At 40.5% G+C, this 18,351-nt stretch overlaps 1 protein-coding gene across 2 annotated transcripts in view; it reads left to right on the top strand.

Moving 5' to 3' along the window:
* The window catches only part of LOC139464158 (insulin receptor substrate 1-B-like), a 45,062-nt gene extending 30,299 nt beyond the window's left edge, over nt 1-14,763 (top strand). For both annotated transcript variants that reach the window (XM_071245719.1, XM_071245785.1), the window contains 6 exons: nt 968-1,090; nt 2,253-2,366; nt 2,713-2,840; nt 3,977-4,108; nt 5,793-5,996; nt 6,322-14,763. In XM_071245719.1, the coding sequence (XP_071101820.1) occupies nt 968-1,090; nt 2,253-2,366; nt 2,713-2,840; nt 3,977-4,108; nt 5,793-5,996; nt 6,322-9,089 (3,469 nt within the window). In that variant the 3' untranslated portion in view covers nt 9,090-14,763. The remainder of the gene's footprint in view (nt 1-967; nt 1,091-2,252; nt 2,367-2,712; nt 2,841-3,976; nt 4,109-5,792; nt 5,997-6,321) is intronic.
* Nucleotides 14,764-18,351: the final 3,588 nt, after the last annotated feature.

Raw genomic sequence — 18,351 nt, 5'->3', positions numbered from 1 at the left:
TTGAAGATATAGTAAAACCTGCAATTAAAATAACACAATATCAGAATACATTATTCCTGGTAAAATAGTTCAGATACTATTTTTGGTGATCATTCAATCAGTATTCTTTTCCTGTTGTATTATCGTATATGTTTAAACTTTATCGCCAGTATGTTGGGAGAAAATGTGCGTACAACTGATTGCTTAGTTTACGAGACAATACACATGGTAATCTTAATCAATGGCATATAACAAAATGCCCAGCATATCAAGAATACAATTGAAATAGTCAATCGTTTCGTCTAGTGACATTTTATCTCAAACTTCAAATTTTTATTGATCAAGTTTGTTATCATATGTTAGGCCGATGTACAATTGTGTTGGTTATTTACAAATCCACCTCGGTTAAACGGGTGTTTGTCTATAACGCTCATCAATTATTTGGACCCCTGGTTGTCTAGCGATGCGTAATTGCAAATTGCAAATTTTCATTTACACAAGTTTGTTATCGTGTTGTTTGTTCACCTGAACAATGCTGCAGCTATACTATGTAGTTTTTTCACAAACAGAAAAATAGTCTTTACAGTCTTTTTTTTGTGATCTTTCTATTTAAGGGAATCCCAAATTCAATTCAGAAATGATATGTAAAGAAATGACATTGTGGAATTCAATCTTCACAGTAAGTTCAATATCTCGTACATGCCCCGTGAGCATTGATGCAGGTTGACAGGATTCAGGATATACAGCAGTGATGTAATAGAGATAGTATTCTTAGAATTATACACAATGATAACTATTGTTTCATTTCACTCGAAACCTCTCCTTAACTCATTCAATTGTATTCAAGATGTTTTCAAGTATAAACAGTGACCTACCTCAGTTTTCAAAACACAGAAGGTTTTTCTCCAATTTTGTTTTGAATTACCTTCTCGCATCCTGTAGAAACTGCAAAACTTCAGTCTTTTAACTGTGTCTCTGTGTATTTCAGTCCTCATAGAGTGAGAGTGAAGCAGATTGATGACCATCCACGGCCGGTGTCAACAGTCTATCCAACCAATCGCTCAACCTCACTGCCAGCAGATACTATTTCCCCAGGAACTAGTCCACTAATGTATGTGCTGCTGTGACTTCTGCTACTTGTTGGGTCTAGTTCTCAGCCCAACTTACACCCTCCCTGCTCTACTGTGTCTGTTAATCTGCACTCTTTGATGTACTGTAAAACCAGGCTTCTTGTCATCATCAGTTATATATATTTCTATACTTTTCTTCACACTCATGATCTTGTCATGGAATAATTAACTTTGAGTTTGTGTTTTCAAACATCTAAATTCATTCTGAAAAATTAAATGTTTTCCTACTTCAGCTATGGTAATAACGTTTCTGACAGTTATCATATGCTTTATGTGAGCATTTTATGACATCGACTATATATGTGACAAGTTGCCTGATTTGTTAAAATATTCTTTGAACATCTCATGTCTTCAGTTACAGTTTAGCCTGGTATGTAATAGTCTTAACCCCAGGGGGGAATTCCAGGGTAGAATCAGTCCCCTGCAACTAATGCTGGTCGTAAGAGGGGACCATGTTGATTGGGTGGTCACACTCACTGACTAGGCTGATTGCATGTCATCGTACCCCAAATGTGTGGATCGTTGATCACAATATCAATCGCTGGATTGTCTGGTCAAGACTTGAAAACAAGTGTACAATTTGGAGAACACTCAATTCTGATTTGTGAATAAGATTAGAATAGCAATCCAACATGGTATCTCCATGAAATACTGTACAATATTGCTCTGTGTTGGATATGTTCACTTCTGAAAATCAATTCTTTGCCTCTAATGGTCATGAGCATTATGGTCAAAATGTATTCGTCTGTATCATAAATGTGACACGGGTGGCCCAGTCATCTAAGGCGCTGCGATTCCTATGACTGTGGGTTCGAATCATTGTTCGGCCTATTATGTTTCTAGGTTTGTCAGCACCATACCCATGCTCGTAGTTTTCACCGAAATGGTAAACGTTTGAGACCCGCATCACTTTTGGCTCTCCTCCCACATTATGCTGACATGCTATAACTGGAATACTGTTAAAAGCAGCGTTAAACCTCTCTCTCACTCACTCACTCACTCACTCACTCACTCACATACATAGTATTGAGAAAAACTCTATTTTTGAGAACAGCTAATTTTTTTTATCTAATCCAGTAATGCAGGATAAGTATCAAAATGTAAAAGAAACAAACTTATATTTTACTAATATTTTTTTTCCAGGCACCTAGACATGCACCTGGGCCCTCATCGGTTCCGGTCCGACAGCGCGGAGTCCCGGGCATCCCGTTCCAGTATGCTGGCCGGAGCAGAGGATCTCAGTCCAATGGAATTCTTGTGAGGACACCTTTTCTCCTGTAAAACAAGCCCCACCCATTCTGTTATTAGCCATTCAGGAAACAGTAGACTGTTAGTGGGCATGGCCTAATATGTTTTTGGTTTATGGACACATCAATGCACAAATATTTGCTCAGTTACCCAATGAAATGCCATGGAATCATTTGCAATTTTTTATATTTTAACATGACTAGATTCTGGGGGAAAGTCACTTGTCTTTGACTTGTGGTCTTGGGGCTGTGTCTATCCCAACCACATTTCGAGCCTTTCTGCTACTAATTGCTTCTGGTGCTTCTGAAGCTACTCATTAGTCATGTGCTAATGTTCAACATCCTTCTGTTCCCAGACCTCCATCGTATGCAGGGACAATGTCAGAACATTCACCCCAAGTGATTGATGAGGAGGATGACAGCTACTTCGAACAGGACTTTAGTTCTCATGACTTCACGTCCATCTCCTCCTCCCCTGCTGAAGGTAGGTGTTTAGTGCCTGTTTTACTGTTGTATGACCTGGTGAAGGTAAGTGTTCCATCGTTATACATGCTGGCTGTTTAGTGCCTGTTTTACTGTTGTTGGACCTGGTGAAGGTAAGTGTTGCATCGGTAGACATGCTGGCTGTTTAGTGCCTGTTTTACTGTTGTTGGACCTGGTGAAGGTAAGTGTTCCATCGGTAGACATGCTGGCTGTTTAGGGCCTGTTTTACTGTTGTATGACCTGGTGAAGGTAAGTGTTTCATCGGTAGACATTCTGGCTGTTTAGTGCCTGTTTTACTGTTGTATGACTTGGTGAAGGTAAGTGTTCCATCGGTAGACATGCTGGCTGTTTATTGCCTGTTTTACTGTTGTATGACCTGGTGAAGGTAAGTGTTGCATCGGTAGACATGCTGGCTGTTTATTGCCTGTTTTACTGTTGTATGACCTGGTGAAGGTAAGTGTTGCATCGGTAGACATGCTGGCTGTTTATTGCCTGTTTTACTGTTGTATGACCTGGTGAAGGTAAGTGTTCCATCGTTAGACATGCTGGCTGTTTAGTGCCTGTTAGTTAGTGAATGCTTTATGCCACGATGAGGCAAATGTTCAGCTATGTCACAGCAGCCTGTAAATACTTTGCCTAAACAAACCAGTGGTTGATAGCATGAGAATCGATCCAGCTACAATGACACACATGAGCCATTTGGCACGTCCTCTCTATCTAATGCCCATTCTCGATGTCCCTTTGTTCTAGCCAGACATCATAACATCATGACAGGATCCAATGGGGGGGATTCAATGTTATTATGAACATGAGATGTCTTTTAATTTTTCTCAAGGGTACACAATGTAGGAAGCCCATTTCTGGTGCCCCCCGCTGTGATTTTGCTGAAATATTGCTAAAAGCAGCGTAAAACTTTACTCTGTCACTCACTCTTATATTTTTTCTGCCAATTATTATCCAAGAGTTCAGTAGGTACTATTTACATGTTCTGCCATGTTAAAGGAGACAGTGGGGCAGCCTAATGGTTAAGGCGTTTGTTCCACAATGTTGATGATCGGTTCCCCGCATGGGTACAATGTGTGAAGTCCTTTGCTGGAAGCAGTGTAAAACCAAACTCACTTAACTTCCATGTTTCAGTGAAAACTCCTCTGGAGGAAGATGCTGGCCAGGCAAGCCCATATATGGACATGCGTCCCGGAAACACCACTCCTCCCACAGCCACTAGTGGGGGAGGGTATGTCGCCATGAACCTTGGCTCCACCCATTCAGGTAGGCCGTGGAGATGTCACAATGCGGATTCCTTAGTGCCATCAACTGAGGCTGTAGGATTGTAGCATGGTTAGGATTAGTGCTGTGGAAAATAGCATGTGAGAAATTTGAATAGACTCAAAGACTTAATTTTTCAGTTTGATGTAGAGGTGTGTCACTCTATGTGGACATAGGATTCAATTTATATGAGGCCAAAAGAAATACCAGTACTTGTGTTTCCAGTGTCTTGATCAATAATCATGACACGTGAAACTATTACTTGTTAAAGTCTCCACTTCTTCGTCACAGCTCTAGTTGTCAAGAAAACTAATACAAACTTCAATATGTTAAAAATATAAAAAAACTACCCACCTACCAGTCCCTATGCGTCATGTGCATGTAATCTAAGACACCAGTATTTCTGTTGCTGAATCATATACATCAATTCACTTTGTCCTCGAAGAATAGATAGAGATTATTATACATGCATGTGTGTCATACTGAATTTTAAAATGAGTGTCAGAATCCTTGTTTCCTCAACGATAGCGAGGGTAATACATGAATTCACAAGTTTCCTAAAATCAGTATGAGACACAAGACTGTAATAATTTCTTTATTACCCATTATTTTTTGTTGAGACCTCCTTTAGAAAAATGCTCAGATCACGACCACCATCATAGAAAAGCACAATTGTCGAATGACAACAACAATCAGCCATGGATTTTCTTTTGTGACGTCATTCCAACAATAAGATATGAATGACGTCAACAATGGCGTCTGGATGTCGTTAACAATACAATGGTGCCCGGGTGAAGTGATATTTGCACTGGTGATAAGATTTTTATGAACTTGGTTATCTCTTACCCTATGGGTAATAATAGATTCTTAGAGATGGGTAGAATTGTTCTGTTGTAAGAAGGACTTTTCCAAAGTATTTTCTTACCTCTGAAGTGGATGTTATACTTGGGGGATGGCCGAGCTGTCTAGAACACCACTGTTCACAAGGAGTGTTGTCTTACTTTGGACACTACATGTCAAGCTCCTTACAGCGATAGTCCTTTCACGTAGCTCTCACCAGTCACAGTCACCAGTCAAAGCTCCCCACTGTGACAGGCGGCCACAACCATGCATAGAGCTGAACCCACAACCAAATAACCATTTTGTTTACAAACAAGTTACGTCTGTCATGATGCGGAATACTAAGTTATTTTCTTTGTTGTCAATTTTTAATTTCTATTTCATTCAACTATCTGTATATAAGAATGAAAGGAGAAAGTTGGGTGCTTTTCTGTTGTCTGGAATCTCCAACCAATCTGATTAAACAAACTAAATGTAAATTCGTCCGTAAATAATAAGTCAATTGTAGTTCTTTTCAAAATTCCCCCCAAAATACACAAAAATATAAATGTCACTACATCTGGGGTTAAAGGGCAAATTTCAAGATTCTTGTAATGGCAACATCCACCCTGGTTGCAGGGTTTTAACGGGAGTGTAACGAAGGTGTCGCAGTGGGAAGGAGCTTGACACATGTTGGAATCACTGATTTCTAATTCGAAAGTGAGGTAAACATCTAAGACCTGCATCAGCCTTGGCTTTCCTCCCACATAAGCTGACTCACCACAATGTAACTGAATTATTAGTTGAAGCAGCATTTGACACAACTCACACACTCACTACCTCACACTGAGCTGAATTCCTCTTTCAGCTCCTCATGATGTAAGCACAGCCAGTGCCGAGATTGACGCCTACATGACGATGGGGCCAGGGAGGACCGTATCAGAACCTATCCCCATCAAGTCCGGGGTGCCTACCACAACTAGCAGTGGGGTTGGGGCTGGCGTGGGGGGCGGCGCCGGCTACATGGACATGAGTCACAGCTCCCATCTCCCCACAGTCAGAGAGGGTGGCAGTAAGTCAGACATTCCTCTCTCAGAAGCTGTTAGTAAACTGAAATTATATGATATTGTTGAATTGATTTAATCTGAAAAATACAACCATTTTACATGAATTATTACAAGTTTTCTTCTTAGTTTATACAGTTTTGATTTGGGCATTATCTGTTCCTATTGTTACCATAGATAATAAGCAGGGTTTAAGGTTTCTTTGGAATTTGAACGTTTCACAGTTGTTTGTTTTCTCTGTTTTCAATAACAATTGTGTTTGAGTCATACACCCCATCATGAAATCTAGAAGAATGAATTATTTTGTTTAACATCATGTTCCTTTGATGACAGGTAATGAAGGCTACCTCCCCATGACCCCGAACAGTGGACAGAGTCCCATAGACAGTAGCCACCTGCGCCCCGAGCCGGCCGTGTATATGTTGTCGGATGATGCCAGTGAGTTCCCTAAGAGAACATATTCTCTGGGCAGCAGACCGCCTACCAAGCCCACTGCCAGGATCCCAAATGTGCATGACCCTGTTCCAATCAAGCGCGGAATCTTGGATAATGATGGTCGAAGTTGTAGTGCACCTCACCTCATCACTCACCGAGGTCGAAGTCTAAACGTGGAGTCTCCTACTCCTAGTGCCAGCCCTCTCAGTATGTCATATAAATCGGAGTCATCTTACAGATCTGATGATTCTGATTCCTTCATGGAGCTGGACTTCCACCGACCTCGCACAGCCAGTGACAGTCATGGCTACCGCCCCCGAGCATCCAGCTTCGGCAAGTCCCCCATGCAGGCAATGCAGGGTCATCGACCCCGGTCATCTAGTTATGGACAGAGTGCTCGGACATACAAGCTGAAACATGGAGCAAGACTGGGATCTTATGAATCTGTGAGAACTACATCTCAAGAGCTGCTACATAAATCATCCATAGATTCATTGAGTCATCGTAGCTCGCGAGATTCACTTAGGGTATCTTCTAATGAGTCATTGAGGAAGTTGTCAGAGGAACTGAGAACAAAGACACACTTGTTAAACACGGACTACATTGACATGTCAGTGGAGAAGCGTAAGACTCCCTCCCCTCAGCCTCCGAATCGAGGGCGGGAGAACGGATACATGGACATGACCCTAGGTAGTCGCACAACCTCCCCAAGTCGGAGCAAGTCCTCTCATGACTCAGGTAACACTAGTAAGTCCCAGAGCTCAGAGAAGCTTCATGTCCAGGGGCATTTAGAAGACACTTACATCAATGTGGAACCTTCTGAAATGACCTCTTCATCTTCATCAGGGTCTGCCTATATCAATATAGACCTTCAAGATCAAGGTCAAGGTCATCATGCTCGGCATTCAGGTTCTGTTCAAAGTCAGTGTCGATCAGATTTCAAAGGCTCGGACAAAGTGAAACAGACAAATGAAACCTCCGATTCCTATGTTATGTATGAACCGAGTGTGAAGGGTGGTGGGCATGCAGCTGACGAGGGTCATCAGCCAGTGACATTGAGACATGGAAGTGGAAGTACAGACTCGCTGAAGAAGAAGTCAAGGCAGTCTGGAAGCCAAGAGAAAAGCAAAAGTAGAGATCACCGACGTAAAAGTGGGGTATCTTCTTCGAAGAGGAAGTCTCACATTGATGAAACTAGAGATGTTCATGTTTCCAAGGTGATACAGTCGTCCCATGTGACGAAGAGAGACTCTTCTGCTGCTGCCACTGGTGATGAGTACGTAGAGTTTGCTCCAGCAGGACATGCTGCGAAAGGAGCTCCTTCAGGCTTGAAGACAGACAGATCCAGAAGTGAGCCATTACGTGCTGAATCTGAGTATGTAGGCTTCGAACCAGGGAATGTAAGCTCTGGATCAGGGTTGTCTAAACCCCAACCAGTGAAATCATTCTTTTCTTCTGGGACAAAATCTGAAAAAGAGCCACCAAAATCTGCCTCAGGAGATTCACGGGTAACAACATCTCAAAGTGGTCTTGCTTCATCCAAATCTGCGAAAGCACAAGAAAGTGACTATGTGTTGAGTTCCCCAATAGGGAGCACCCCTAGCATACCTAAAGTGGGAGACAATCAGGGTGACTATGTACTCAGTTCTCCTTTAAAAAGTTGTGCACCCCCCACCTCGGGGACGGGGGATGCCAGTGACTACATGGTTAGTGCTCCTGTGAGACACACAGGTACATTTGTTCGGGATGAGGGGAAGAAGAAAGCCTCAGGTTGTGTTGGTGATGCTGCAGCTACTCGGAAGAAGTGTTCCAATATAATCCCACAGTCTGCCAGTAGCGCATATTGTAACTTACAAATTTCTCAGAGAACAATGGCATGTCATGAGGGCACATCCGTGGATCCTCCATTATCTAATACTGACAAACTGACTCAACAGAATACAGGAGAAATGTACAGGGGTATTGCACCTAGTGGAGTCAGAGAAATACCAAAGCCTCAGTCCAGAGTAGAGACTGTGAAGTCCCCATCAGGAAACAGGAAGGAATTTGAAGGGACGAGAGCCAAGCATTTTTCAGGAAGTGCTGTTACTGCTTCCCCAGCACCTGCTAAGACTGCTGGCATGTCAGGAGGTGAAGGTGAACTCAAGGTCAAGGATGGTCAGTTTCTGGAAGAACCAAATGCCAAGACCTTGACCCGCCCAGGGAGCACACCGGCCATGCTGACCTTGGATGAGACCCAGTCCAAACCGGCTGCTACCGGGGCCACACTCAGTGTTGACCCAAATCCTCGTAGCCGGCACAGCATCAGTGATCTCAGTGCGTATGAGCAGATGACGTTCCCTAGCAACACGCTGTCGTCACAACAACACTCATCTAGCAACACACTGTCGTCACAACAAAACTCGTCTGGCAACACACTGTCCTCGTCACAGCAATTGGCAGCCAGCAGTGAAAAGGTGCTGAATTACGCCTCTCTAGATCTTGGATCTTCCGAGGCCGTGGGTGACAGTGACAGTAACTTGCGCTCACCACGGACAAAAAGTCGCCATTGTTCTGCTGCTGACGATAAGGGGGAGCCACCTCTTTCTTATGCTCAGATAGACTTTGAGAAATCAGAGACTCTGAAAGCTGCAGCTGGAAACAAGGATGTTAAGTTTACATTATGAGCTGTTAATTTGTTAATTGATACAAGAGTCATTTTGTCTTCATATTAGAATTGAATCGCATTATAATCAGATCTTAGTGCCCACTTCTGCTACACAAAGACCCGAGGACATCCATTACAGGTCGTGTCAGAATTACCTTTCAAATACCAACAAAAACCGACAATTAAATGACATTAGCCAATCAGAAAGCAGCTCACTCCATGTCTAAAGTTCTCAATTCAAAATTTGAAAACTGAATAAAAGACAATTCTGAAATGTCTACTAGATGGCCGAGATAGTATGGCTGTACTCTTTCATTCGAAATGTTTATTCCACTGAAACGAGAGACAGATGATGATATTGATGTTCGGAATACCCCGTGATAATCTTTTTGAGGTTGCATGATAAAAAAAAAAAAATTCTGACTCACTTTCCCTGTCTGGTAAGCGATGTTCTGATTGGTCGGGTGAAAGGTCATTCTGATGTGACCCTTAGTGGGATGTCTGCAGATCCTTGTTTGGTGGTAGCAAACACTAAGATCTGATTGTATTGAGATTGTATTAGAATTTCTCTTCAGTGGGTTTCTCTCACAATGATAAATTGTCGACTGCCTAGGAGAAGCAAGTTCAACATATCCTGTCATCTGGATGCTATATTTGGTGTGAATGTGTGCTGATGTTACTGATTCTATATGAAATTGCTTTTGTAATGTGGCTCTTGTTGGTAGAGCATGGCCAGCTCTTCTATACTGTCAGAGTGTTGACAAGATCTCCTGTATATGTGGCCGGCGTGACAGTGCAGGGAATTTTTATATATTAAATCTATTCATTTAGATATTTAAATATATCTTAAACTGCAATATATTGCTGAGTAGCCTCATTTGTTTATTACCATGTGACCTTAAACTGTGAGATTGATGTCAGCGTCAACGCACATAAACATGGCATGTTTCAATATTCTCTGCTGAGATTTAACTCTGCATATCAAATACGTTTATACCAGACACTATTCTACTGCTTGTTAGCTCACCTGGCCTAAGGGGTCATGTGAATTTGTGTCATGATAAGTCATCCATTGTCACATGAGTTTTCGTAAGGTTTAACTTCACTTGAGCGGCTATTGAGCTAAAATTTGCAGAAATATGGCGACTTCTCTTTAGATTGTAAATTGATGCTGGCCCATATGGCAACTACAGCAGCCATATTGGATTTCATAGAATTAACTTCTTTTCTGAACTCTTGAGTTTGTTTGGCTTATTTCGCTGCTATGTAATACCTCGTGGCACCACTAGAGTAGTGTTCCTTGCAATTTCACTCAAGCCAAACCCAAACAACAGCGACTGTGAAGTCTTGTGCAGACATTCTTGTCACATTTTGGGTGTCCTCTTGGCCATCGTGACAGCCATATTGCAGGGAAGGGATTCTTACCCACTATTCTGAGGCAGTCTGCCCCACATTAATCCTTTGGGTAAAATAGAAAAAGTAAAAAATTGTTTGTTTGCCCAATTGTTATCACATTATTTTGGCGAATGTTGAGGAATTTCAACTGTTATCCCAATACTGACTTTCATTCAAGATTTTGTGCTGTGGATCTTTAACTCTTTCCTTCCTCAAGTTAGTCAATCAGGCAGAGCAAGTAAGCAAAAGGGCTTTTTATATATTCATATATGACATTTAAGGCGTTGTGCTGGCACAATATGAACCTATAGGAATGATAATAGAATGTTTTTGGGGAAAAGCTGTTGATTTTAACCTTGGAAATGATATTTGTATTTTTAATGTGTTTGTGGTTATGATTTTGATTAGCTGTTTGATAAAATAATGATTAACTGTAGCGTATGAAATGTAGAATTTACTCCCATGTGAGGCAAATCTTTCTCGTGATTATTGGACTGAACCACTGATGATTGATTTATCAAGATGATAAGCACATAAAGATTTTGATAATCAAAATTCTGGTTGGCAAGTTGAAAAAAATGTATTATAAAAAAATCCAATTTGAAATACTTTGTTTTGATTTCCTCAAAATGTTAAAAAAATGGGGGGCAGGAAAAGTGTTTTAAATAATTTATGCATATTGATAGCAACAGTAAAAAAGTTGGGTTTTTTGAGCATTTTACTAGTTCTGGTCAACAGAATGAAAAATACCCGCTGCTTTATTTTATTTTATTTTTCAATTTTAGATTTTTTCGAGTTGGCAGATTCGTAGACCAAGTTTTATTGAATTTTCTGGCCTAAGGAGAAATAAAGGTGAATCCTGACATCACAGAACAACAAAAAAACGCTGGTAAACCTGGCTAAATCTCATGCACCATCATAACATGAGACCTGAGAGGTAGTCGTTCAGTCTGATAGTTGTGATAGAGTGCTTGCTGTTTCTCCACAAGGGGGCCTAAATCCATCTGTTGTTATGACAACAGAGATCTTGTCCCCAGTTCCTTGTTTCTCTAGGGTCTCACTGTTGCCTCCTATATTGTTACGGGTGCCAAACATGTATCTGTTACCATGGTTACTGTTAATTTTTAATGGCACACTATTAAAGTTGAAGTTTGTTGATCATGAAAGATAGCAGACAAATTATTTACCGGTTGCAGTATATTTTCAGCCACAAGTGCATTGTAAGTTGTGTTCTCTGCTGTGCTGTTCCGGGGGAGCTCGGACTAGCGATGATTTATATTTTGTAAATGTTTAAATATGAAGAAACATTGCAGGGAAAACCCAGCACTGTATTTTGTGCACTTTTAATCAGTTGTGTTTTGCGAATGAGTACCGATCTACCAAAGATGACCAGTATTGGATGAAATATTGTACTATTGGAATTGTTGAATTTGACGAAATTAATGATGGTAATGTGCTAGAAAGGGCTGAAACTATATATATGTTCATTATTGATATTGCTAGACTGTATCACTGTCTGCACAGTATATGATGGAAAGACTTAGTGAGGACTTTGTTGTTTACAATGCTGATTTATACACTTGGTCACTATGCTGATCGACTGATCCAGAGAAGTTTGAATCTGTGTATGCCAATCTGATTGGTTATTTAATTGTTCCTTTGAACTGTTTGGCTGATCAAAGTGTGTCCTTGGATGTGATTGGCTGATGTTTTGTTACCTTGGAATTGATTGGCTTGTTGAATCATCTGCTTCTAAAACTTCTAAGTGTATGGCTGCTAGACATGTATATTATATATATTGTTCTTTTATTTGCTTTACTTGAAATGAGTATGATCATTATTGTCTGAAAGTTCTAAGTTGTGTTGGTCCAAATAATTTACAAAGTTTTATATGGTTGTTTGATTTTATTGGTGAACGTGAAGAAGAAAAATGTTGCCTGAGATAAACATGGGAGACGTGTGACCAAGCCAGTTGAAGCTGGAGCCCATTGTATACAGGCACCACATGGGACGTTATTGTTTGGATAACTAATGCATAAATATCACCTCTAATTGAACACACTTTCACACAGTATATTTAACATTTAATCTATGAAGAGGAGTGATAGTGAGTGAGTGAATAGGGTTTTAAGCCACTTTTAGCAATATTCCAGCAATGTCATGGCAGGGACACAAGATATGGGCTTCACACATTGTACCCATGTGAGGAATCAAACCTGGGATTTAGTTGCTACAAGCAAAAGTTTCAATGATGAAGCTTCCCTGCAGCCCAAGAATTAATCAAAGTCTTTGATTGGCATTTATATGTGAAACAGATAGGTGATGAAGGAGTAAGTGTATACTCCGAAACATTGTATTCCTCATAATAAAGAAGTTGACATCCATAAATTGTAATTGTTCTTCAGCAAGTCGGATACATTTATGAAATTCATAATTGTTTGTATCAGTTCCACATTTATTTCTGAAACATTTTTGAACAACCAAGGTTGAATGACCTCACTGAAATGGCTACTTCAGGTAGAAAGATAACAATGTGATGTATGCTTGAACTAGGCCCCATGCATGAGAGTGTCTGCGAGATATTTGCAACGCTATATTGGTAATGCAATCATGTGTCTTACACATGTACACATGATGTGACATGCAGTAAGAAAGGTGGAACTAGCTTGGTGGAAAACATCATGTAATATATATGACTGTAAAAGAGCTTTACAATTTCTCAGGTAAACGTCAGACTTGCGTCCAGATAGTGCCAGTGTTTTATTATATTTGCTAGCTGCTAATATATCCCCAGCCCCCCGTCTCTGCATGTAGACCTGTCCGTAGACATAGTGTCCTTTGATGGAGACAGAAGAACAGTTGCTTCAAAGACTTTTCGTAAAGGGAGCAAAGTATGTTTTAGATAAGTTTTTTGTCATTTCAATACGTGTGCTGCCTCCCAGATTTGACACATCCTTAGAAACAAGATTTTCGATTTTAGCCTTTTAAGGTTCCTGTGTATAATCTCTGCCTGTGAAAGTCTGGGTGTTTTATGTCTCTCTCACTGCAAGCATCATGTACCACATGTACTTGTAGCTTTGCTCTTACAGCTTCTTTAGGTTTAAGTTCTTGATAATGTAGTCGTTCCAAATCCAAGAGTATAACTTTAAAATGTAAAATTTCATCACAGCAAGAATTTATTTCTTCACGAAAGGCATGTAAGCAACATTTATGGAATGCAACTTCATTGCATATTAATGCATGTGTACCAGCAATGGTCTCTTTTTTAGTGTGAAGTACTACAATTAACAACTCTATTAAAATTACACAACTCTCTAACTATCCATTCAAACAACTATGACTTTCCTCAGATCAGGCACAGCAGATTCCATTGTATCAGGAGATGTTTACCTGTGTGAAAAAGGCACAGGTGTTTTACAAGCTAATGTTTTATACCTTGCAATAAATTCATCTTGATTAGTGATGATTGTTGATAGATCTTGATTTCCTGTTGTCAATGAGTTATATATTTTATGTCAGATTTTATGATGGATATGTTTTTTATTTCTGTTGTGAAACATGCAATGCCACTCAATGCCATGTTGTAAATGTAGTCACATAAGGATTTTATTTGTATTTTATGATTGTCAATTTCAAAATATATTACATCATGTGCCCATTCCCAATCAAAGCATAATATTGTTTCTAACAACAATAGAATAATAGAAATCTCATTTGAAATTTACTTGGCTCATCAATGTGATTTTTTAGTGATTCTGAGTGTCTTTGACTCCGAAGTTTGCATATTGTCGTGTTTACAAATGTACATAACTGCATAATTAAACCGGACAGTATACATAACAAAGCTCGGTAAGAAATTCATTAATTCTCTGTCAATGTTTAATAGTTTCTTTTTTTTCTTAATTTTACTTTTAACAATATTATTTTTAAAATCAACTTTCGGAAGTTTGTTTTGAATTAAAAATTCACTTTTATGAGCATATACCTTTTTTTATCTTTAAGAAGAGACACGCCTTCTGACCACTACAGTTTTTATATAGCCCTCTTTGTCGTCCAAGTTCACATTGATTCCAAACTCTACAACTCCTACTACTTCAGTTATCCAGAGAACATTGAACAATGGTTGTCACATGGTGTATGTATTTGAAAGCAAGGCGTCTAGCAGCCATACAAATTTGTGTACATGTCAGCATGATTCTGCCGGCCCGAGAGCTGGCTGGCTAGCTGGGGGACAGTCCGAGGAAGTCATTCCCTGTATGTTCTCATTACCAGAAAGTGAATGTCATGTATACATACAACTTGTTTTCTGTTGTTTGTTCTTTATGTCCTTATAGAGCTCTCATCATCATTTGGGCAATAGGGTAGCCTTGTGGTCGTGCTCGCCAATAATGCTGAAGGCCCAGGTTTGATTCCCCACATGGGTGAATGAATGAAGGTGCCATGGCTGGAACACTTTAGCCCTGAAATGCATCCTTTTCAGTGAAGACTACCTCCATATTGATCGCCAGACCCGTGAAGATTCCGGGATAGAATAGGTCTTCAGCAACCCATTCTTGCCGTAAAAGGTGACTATGCTTGTCGTATAAGGCGACTAACAGGATCAGGTGGTCAGGCTCGCTGACTTGGTTGATGCATGTCATTGATCCCAATTGTGTGGATCGATGCTCATGATATTTATCACTTGACTGTCTGGTCCACACTCGATTATTTACAGACCGCCGTCATATAGCTGGAATATTGCTGAGTGCAGCGTTAAACAACCAACCAACCAACCAGCCAACCATTGATCGCTGACTTGGTTGATGCACATCATCGTATCCTAATTGCGTGGAATCGTGCTCATGGTATCAATCACTGGACTGTCTGTTCCAGACATGATTATTTACAAACCGCTGTTATATGGCAGGAATATTGCTGAGTGCAGCGTTCAACAACCAACAAACCTTCATTGAAGTTTTAATTTGTCCTCGGCACAATTTAGTTGTCTCCAGCTGGTGTGTTTTGAAGGCTGTATATGACCAAGCTGATTGTGTATCATTGCACATGTTTGTGGTATAAACAGACTATTATGGGTTGGGCGGATTCCATGTATAAACTCTGCTTGGATGGTTGACCACCAGGATCGAGTCAGTATCTTTATCTCGGCTTTATCTGTGGATTGTTGCTCACATCATCATCCACACTCTAGTCATGGGACTGTCTCTGTGGTTCACTGGAAGAGCATCTGCCCAGAGAGCAGAGGGTCGGGGGTTCGATCCCCAGCCGCATCATACCAAAAGATGTTTAAAGATGGTACTTGCTGTTACCTTGGCTTGGCATTAAGGGGCTGGTTGGCTTGGCTTGGAGTCAGTATACTGTGTATGAATGAGGTGTTCAGGTTAAAATCCTCAGGATGATATCTAATTGGCTAGCACTATAAAATCATCATAAGTCCAGACTTTCCTCTATTCTCTCATTTTAACTGATCGGGGTAGAATAGGTTTTCAGCAACCTATTCTTGTAAGAGGCGACTAACGGGATCGGGCTCGCTGACTAGGTTAAAGCATGTCATCATCCGAATTGCGTGGATCGATGCTCATGATATCAATCACTCGAATGTCTGGTCCAGGCTTAATTATTTACAGACCGCCATCATATAGCTGGAATATTGCTGAGTATACCAACCACAACCAAATCTCATTTCAACTATTAATCGAAGCGTTCGTAAAATACGCACATTACCTTGACATGAAGTCCTGCCTAAGACGGCCTTATAGAAATGTAATATGTATTTAACCACGTCACTCTATTTTTAAAAGAAACAAAAAAAAACATTTCGAGGTTGGTTATTAGATTCGTGTCATTTTAAACGAATCTAAGGCAGGTTCTGGGTATTTACCCAATCTCATTACTATCAGATCTTTAACCCTGCACAATCAAAATGAAGAATGCATAGGTTCTTCAGCCATTCAGATGTAAACTATCTTAAGTGTTTGCTTAACGCCGCACTCAGCAATATGACAGCTATATGATGGCGGTCTGTAAATAATTGAGTCTGGACCAAACAATCCAGTGATTGACATAATGAGCATCGATCCACGCAATTGGAATACGATGACATGCATCAACCAAGTAAGGGAACCTGAACACTCGATCCCGTTAGTCGCCCCTTATGACAAGCATGGGTTGCTGAAGACCTTTTCTTTCCCTGATCTTCAAAAGTGATAGGGCGTCATTTCATTACCACCATGATTCGGAAAGTTCGATCATAAATAAAGGAAACCTGACCCAGAACACCAATGTTTCTTCCATGCACTCCATTTTGGTTGTAGGTGTCGTTGAGCGCAGAAACGACCGTGTTTAAAATGCCCACAACAAAATAGTAGCGCGGCCTTTATAATTCTCATTCGGAACTGCTCGTATTTTTATGTTCCTATGAGACATGGAGAAATCAGATATGCTGCTCTGAATGCTTCGCCTCTCAAAGCCTTGATACAATATTGGCTGTGTGAAAGTTGGCTCGATGCTACACACTATGGGGTGTTTGTGCCTGATATTCACGCAAAAAGGTTTGGTATCGGAGAAAAAGGTCTGCTTTTGATGAGAATGATTAATAGAGATAGGATACACTTGTCGCTATATGGCTGAAACAAGGCCGATGCGACGTTATATTATAACTTCCTCATATGATACACTTAATAATCGAGGGTTATGCGTTGAGAGTTCAAATTATAACAGTGCTCATATTCAGACACAGACACAGACACATTACTGACATATTCACTGGTTCAAGAAATATCGCTTTGACCACTTCGTTGACCCCAGCCTGTGGAATACCCAGAGTATCTTACCTGTCTATTTAATATACGATCTCGATTGTTGAGGTCCAGTGATCAGCACATTCTGCAATTTCATCTCCAGGCACAAAAACGTATGTGCGATCGCTCTTTCGAAAGATAAATTCACATTTTTACACTGTATGGAATATTTTCCTTCGTTACGGTACAGTTACATAAACAGGGGGATAAGCGTCCGTCCGCTTCTTAAAGGGGTCAAATTTTCTCAAAAACTATTTAAGTCAGGGAAATGAAATTTTACACACTAAATTTACTGGTCATGGTCACAACTGAAGTTACTTGAATGAAAGTTTGCGTGCACTTCTAAGAGATACTTGTCAAGACTGAGTTCGTTAATTGGTCCTGTAAGTTATTCTTTTGATAGAGTTATGACCCTTGATCCACGTTCATATACTTGGTGCGGGGCGGTCGGGTAGCCTAGTGGTTAAAGCGTTCGCTCGTCACGCCGAAGACCCAGGTTCGATTCCCGACATGGGTACAATGTGTGAAGCCCATTTCTGGTGTCCCCTCACCGTGATATTGCTGGAATATTGCTAAAAGCGGCGTAAAACCATACTCACTCACTCACTAATTATACTTGGTGCATAGTGTCTGCAAGTGAACAGGTTTTCTCAGAAACTACTGAAGTTAGCTTATCTAAGAGATACTTATCAACACTAAGTTATATTTTCCAGTGAGGCCTTTTGTGTGTATTGATTTCACATTTAATCATTTTTTCTGATGACATAAAGTGGCCCAAGTGCTTTATAGGACTCTTTTTTATAGTTTATATTCACTACTATATGAAAAAACATGGCGGGGGATAGTGATAACGCTATTTTCTTGTCAGAATACATTAGCCAAACCACTTGTTTCCTTCATATACATGACAGGCAGAGAAATGTCCGACGTCTGGAATAGTTCGTATTTTCATTATTACTCTTCCATATGGGATCGCGGTTACTGATTTTAAACAATCTCGTTATAATTAGATCTGTAACACCTGCATTGGTCTCTTCATGTGAACGGGGGCACGGGTGGCCCAGTCGTCTAAGGCGCCGCGATTCACTG

This window comes from Haliotis cracherodii, unplaced genomic scaffold (genome assembly GCF_022045235.1).
Source record: "Haliotis cracherodii isolate W230 unplaced genomic scaffold, xgHalCrac1.p SCAF_1, whole genome shotgun sequence".
NCBI classification, from domain to species: domain Eukaryota; kingdom Metazoa; phylum Mollusca; class Gastropoda; order Lepetellida; family Haliotidae; genus Haliotis; species Haliotis cracherodii.
The sequence above is the reverse complement of the archived record's forward strand: the minus strand, read 5'-3'. Positions and strand labels throughout refer to the sequence as shown.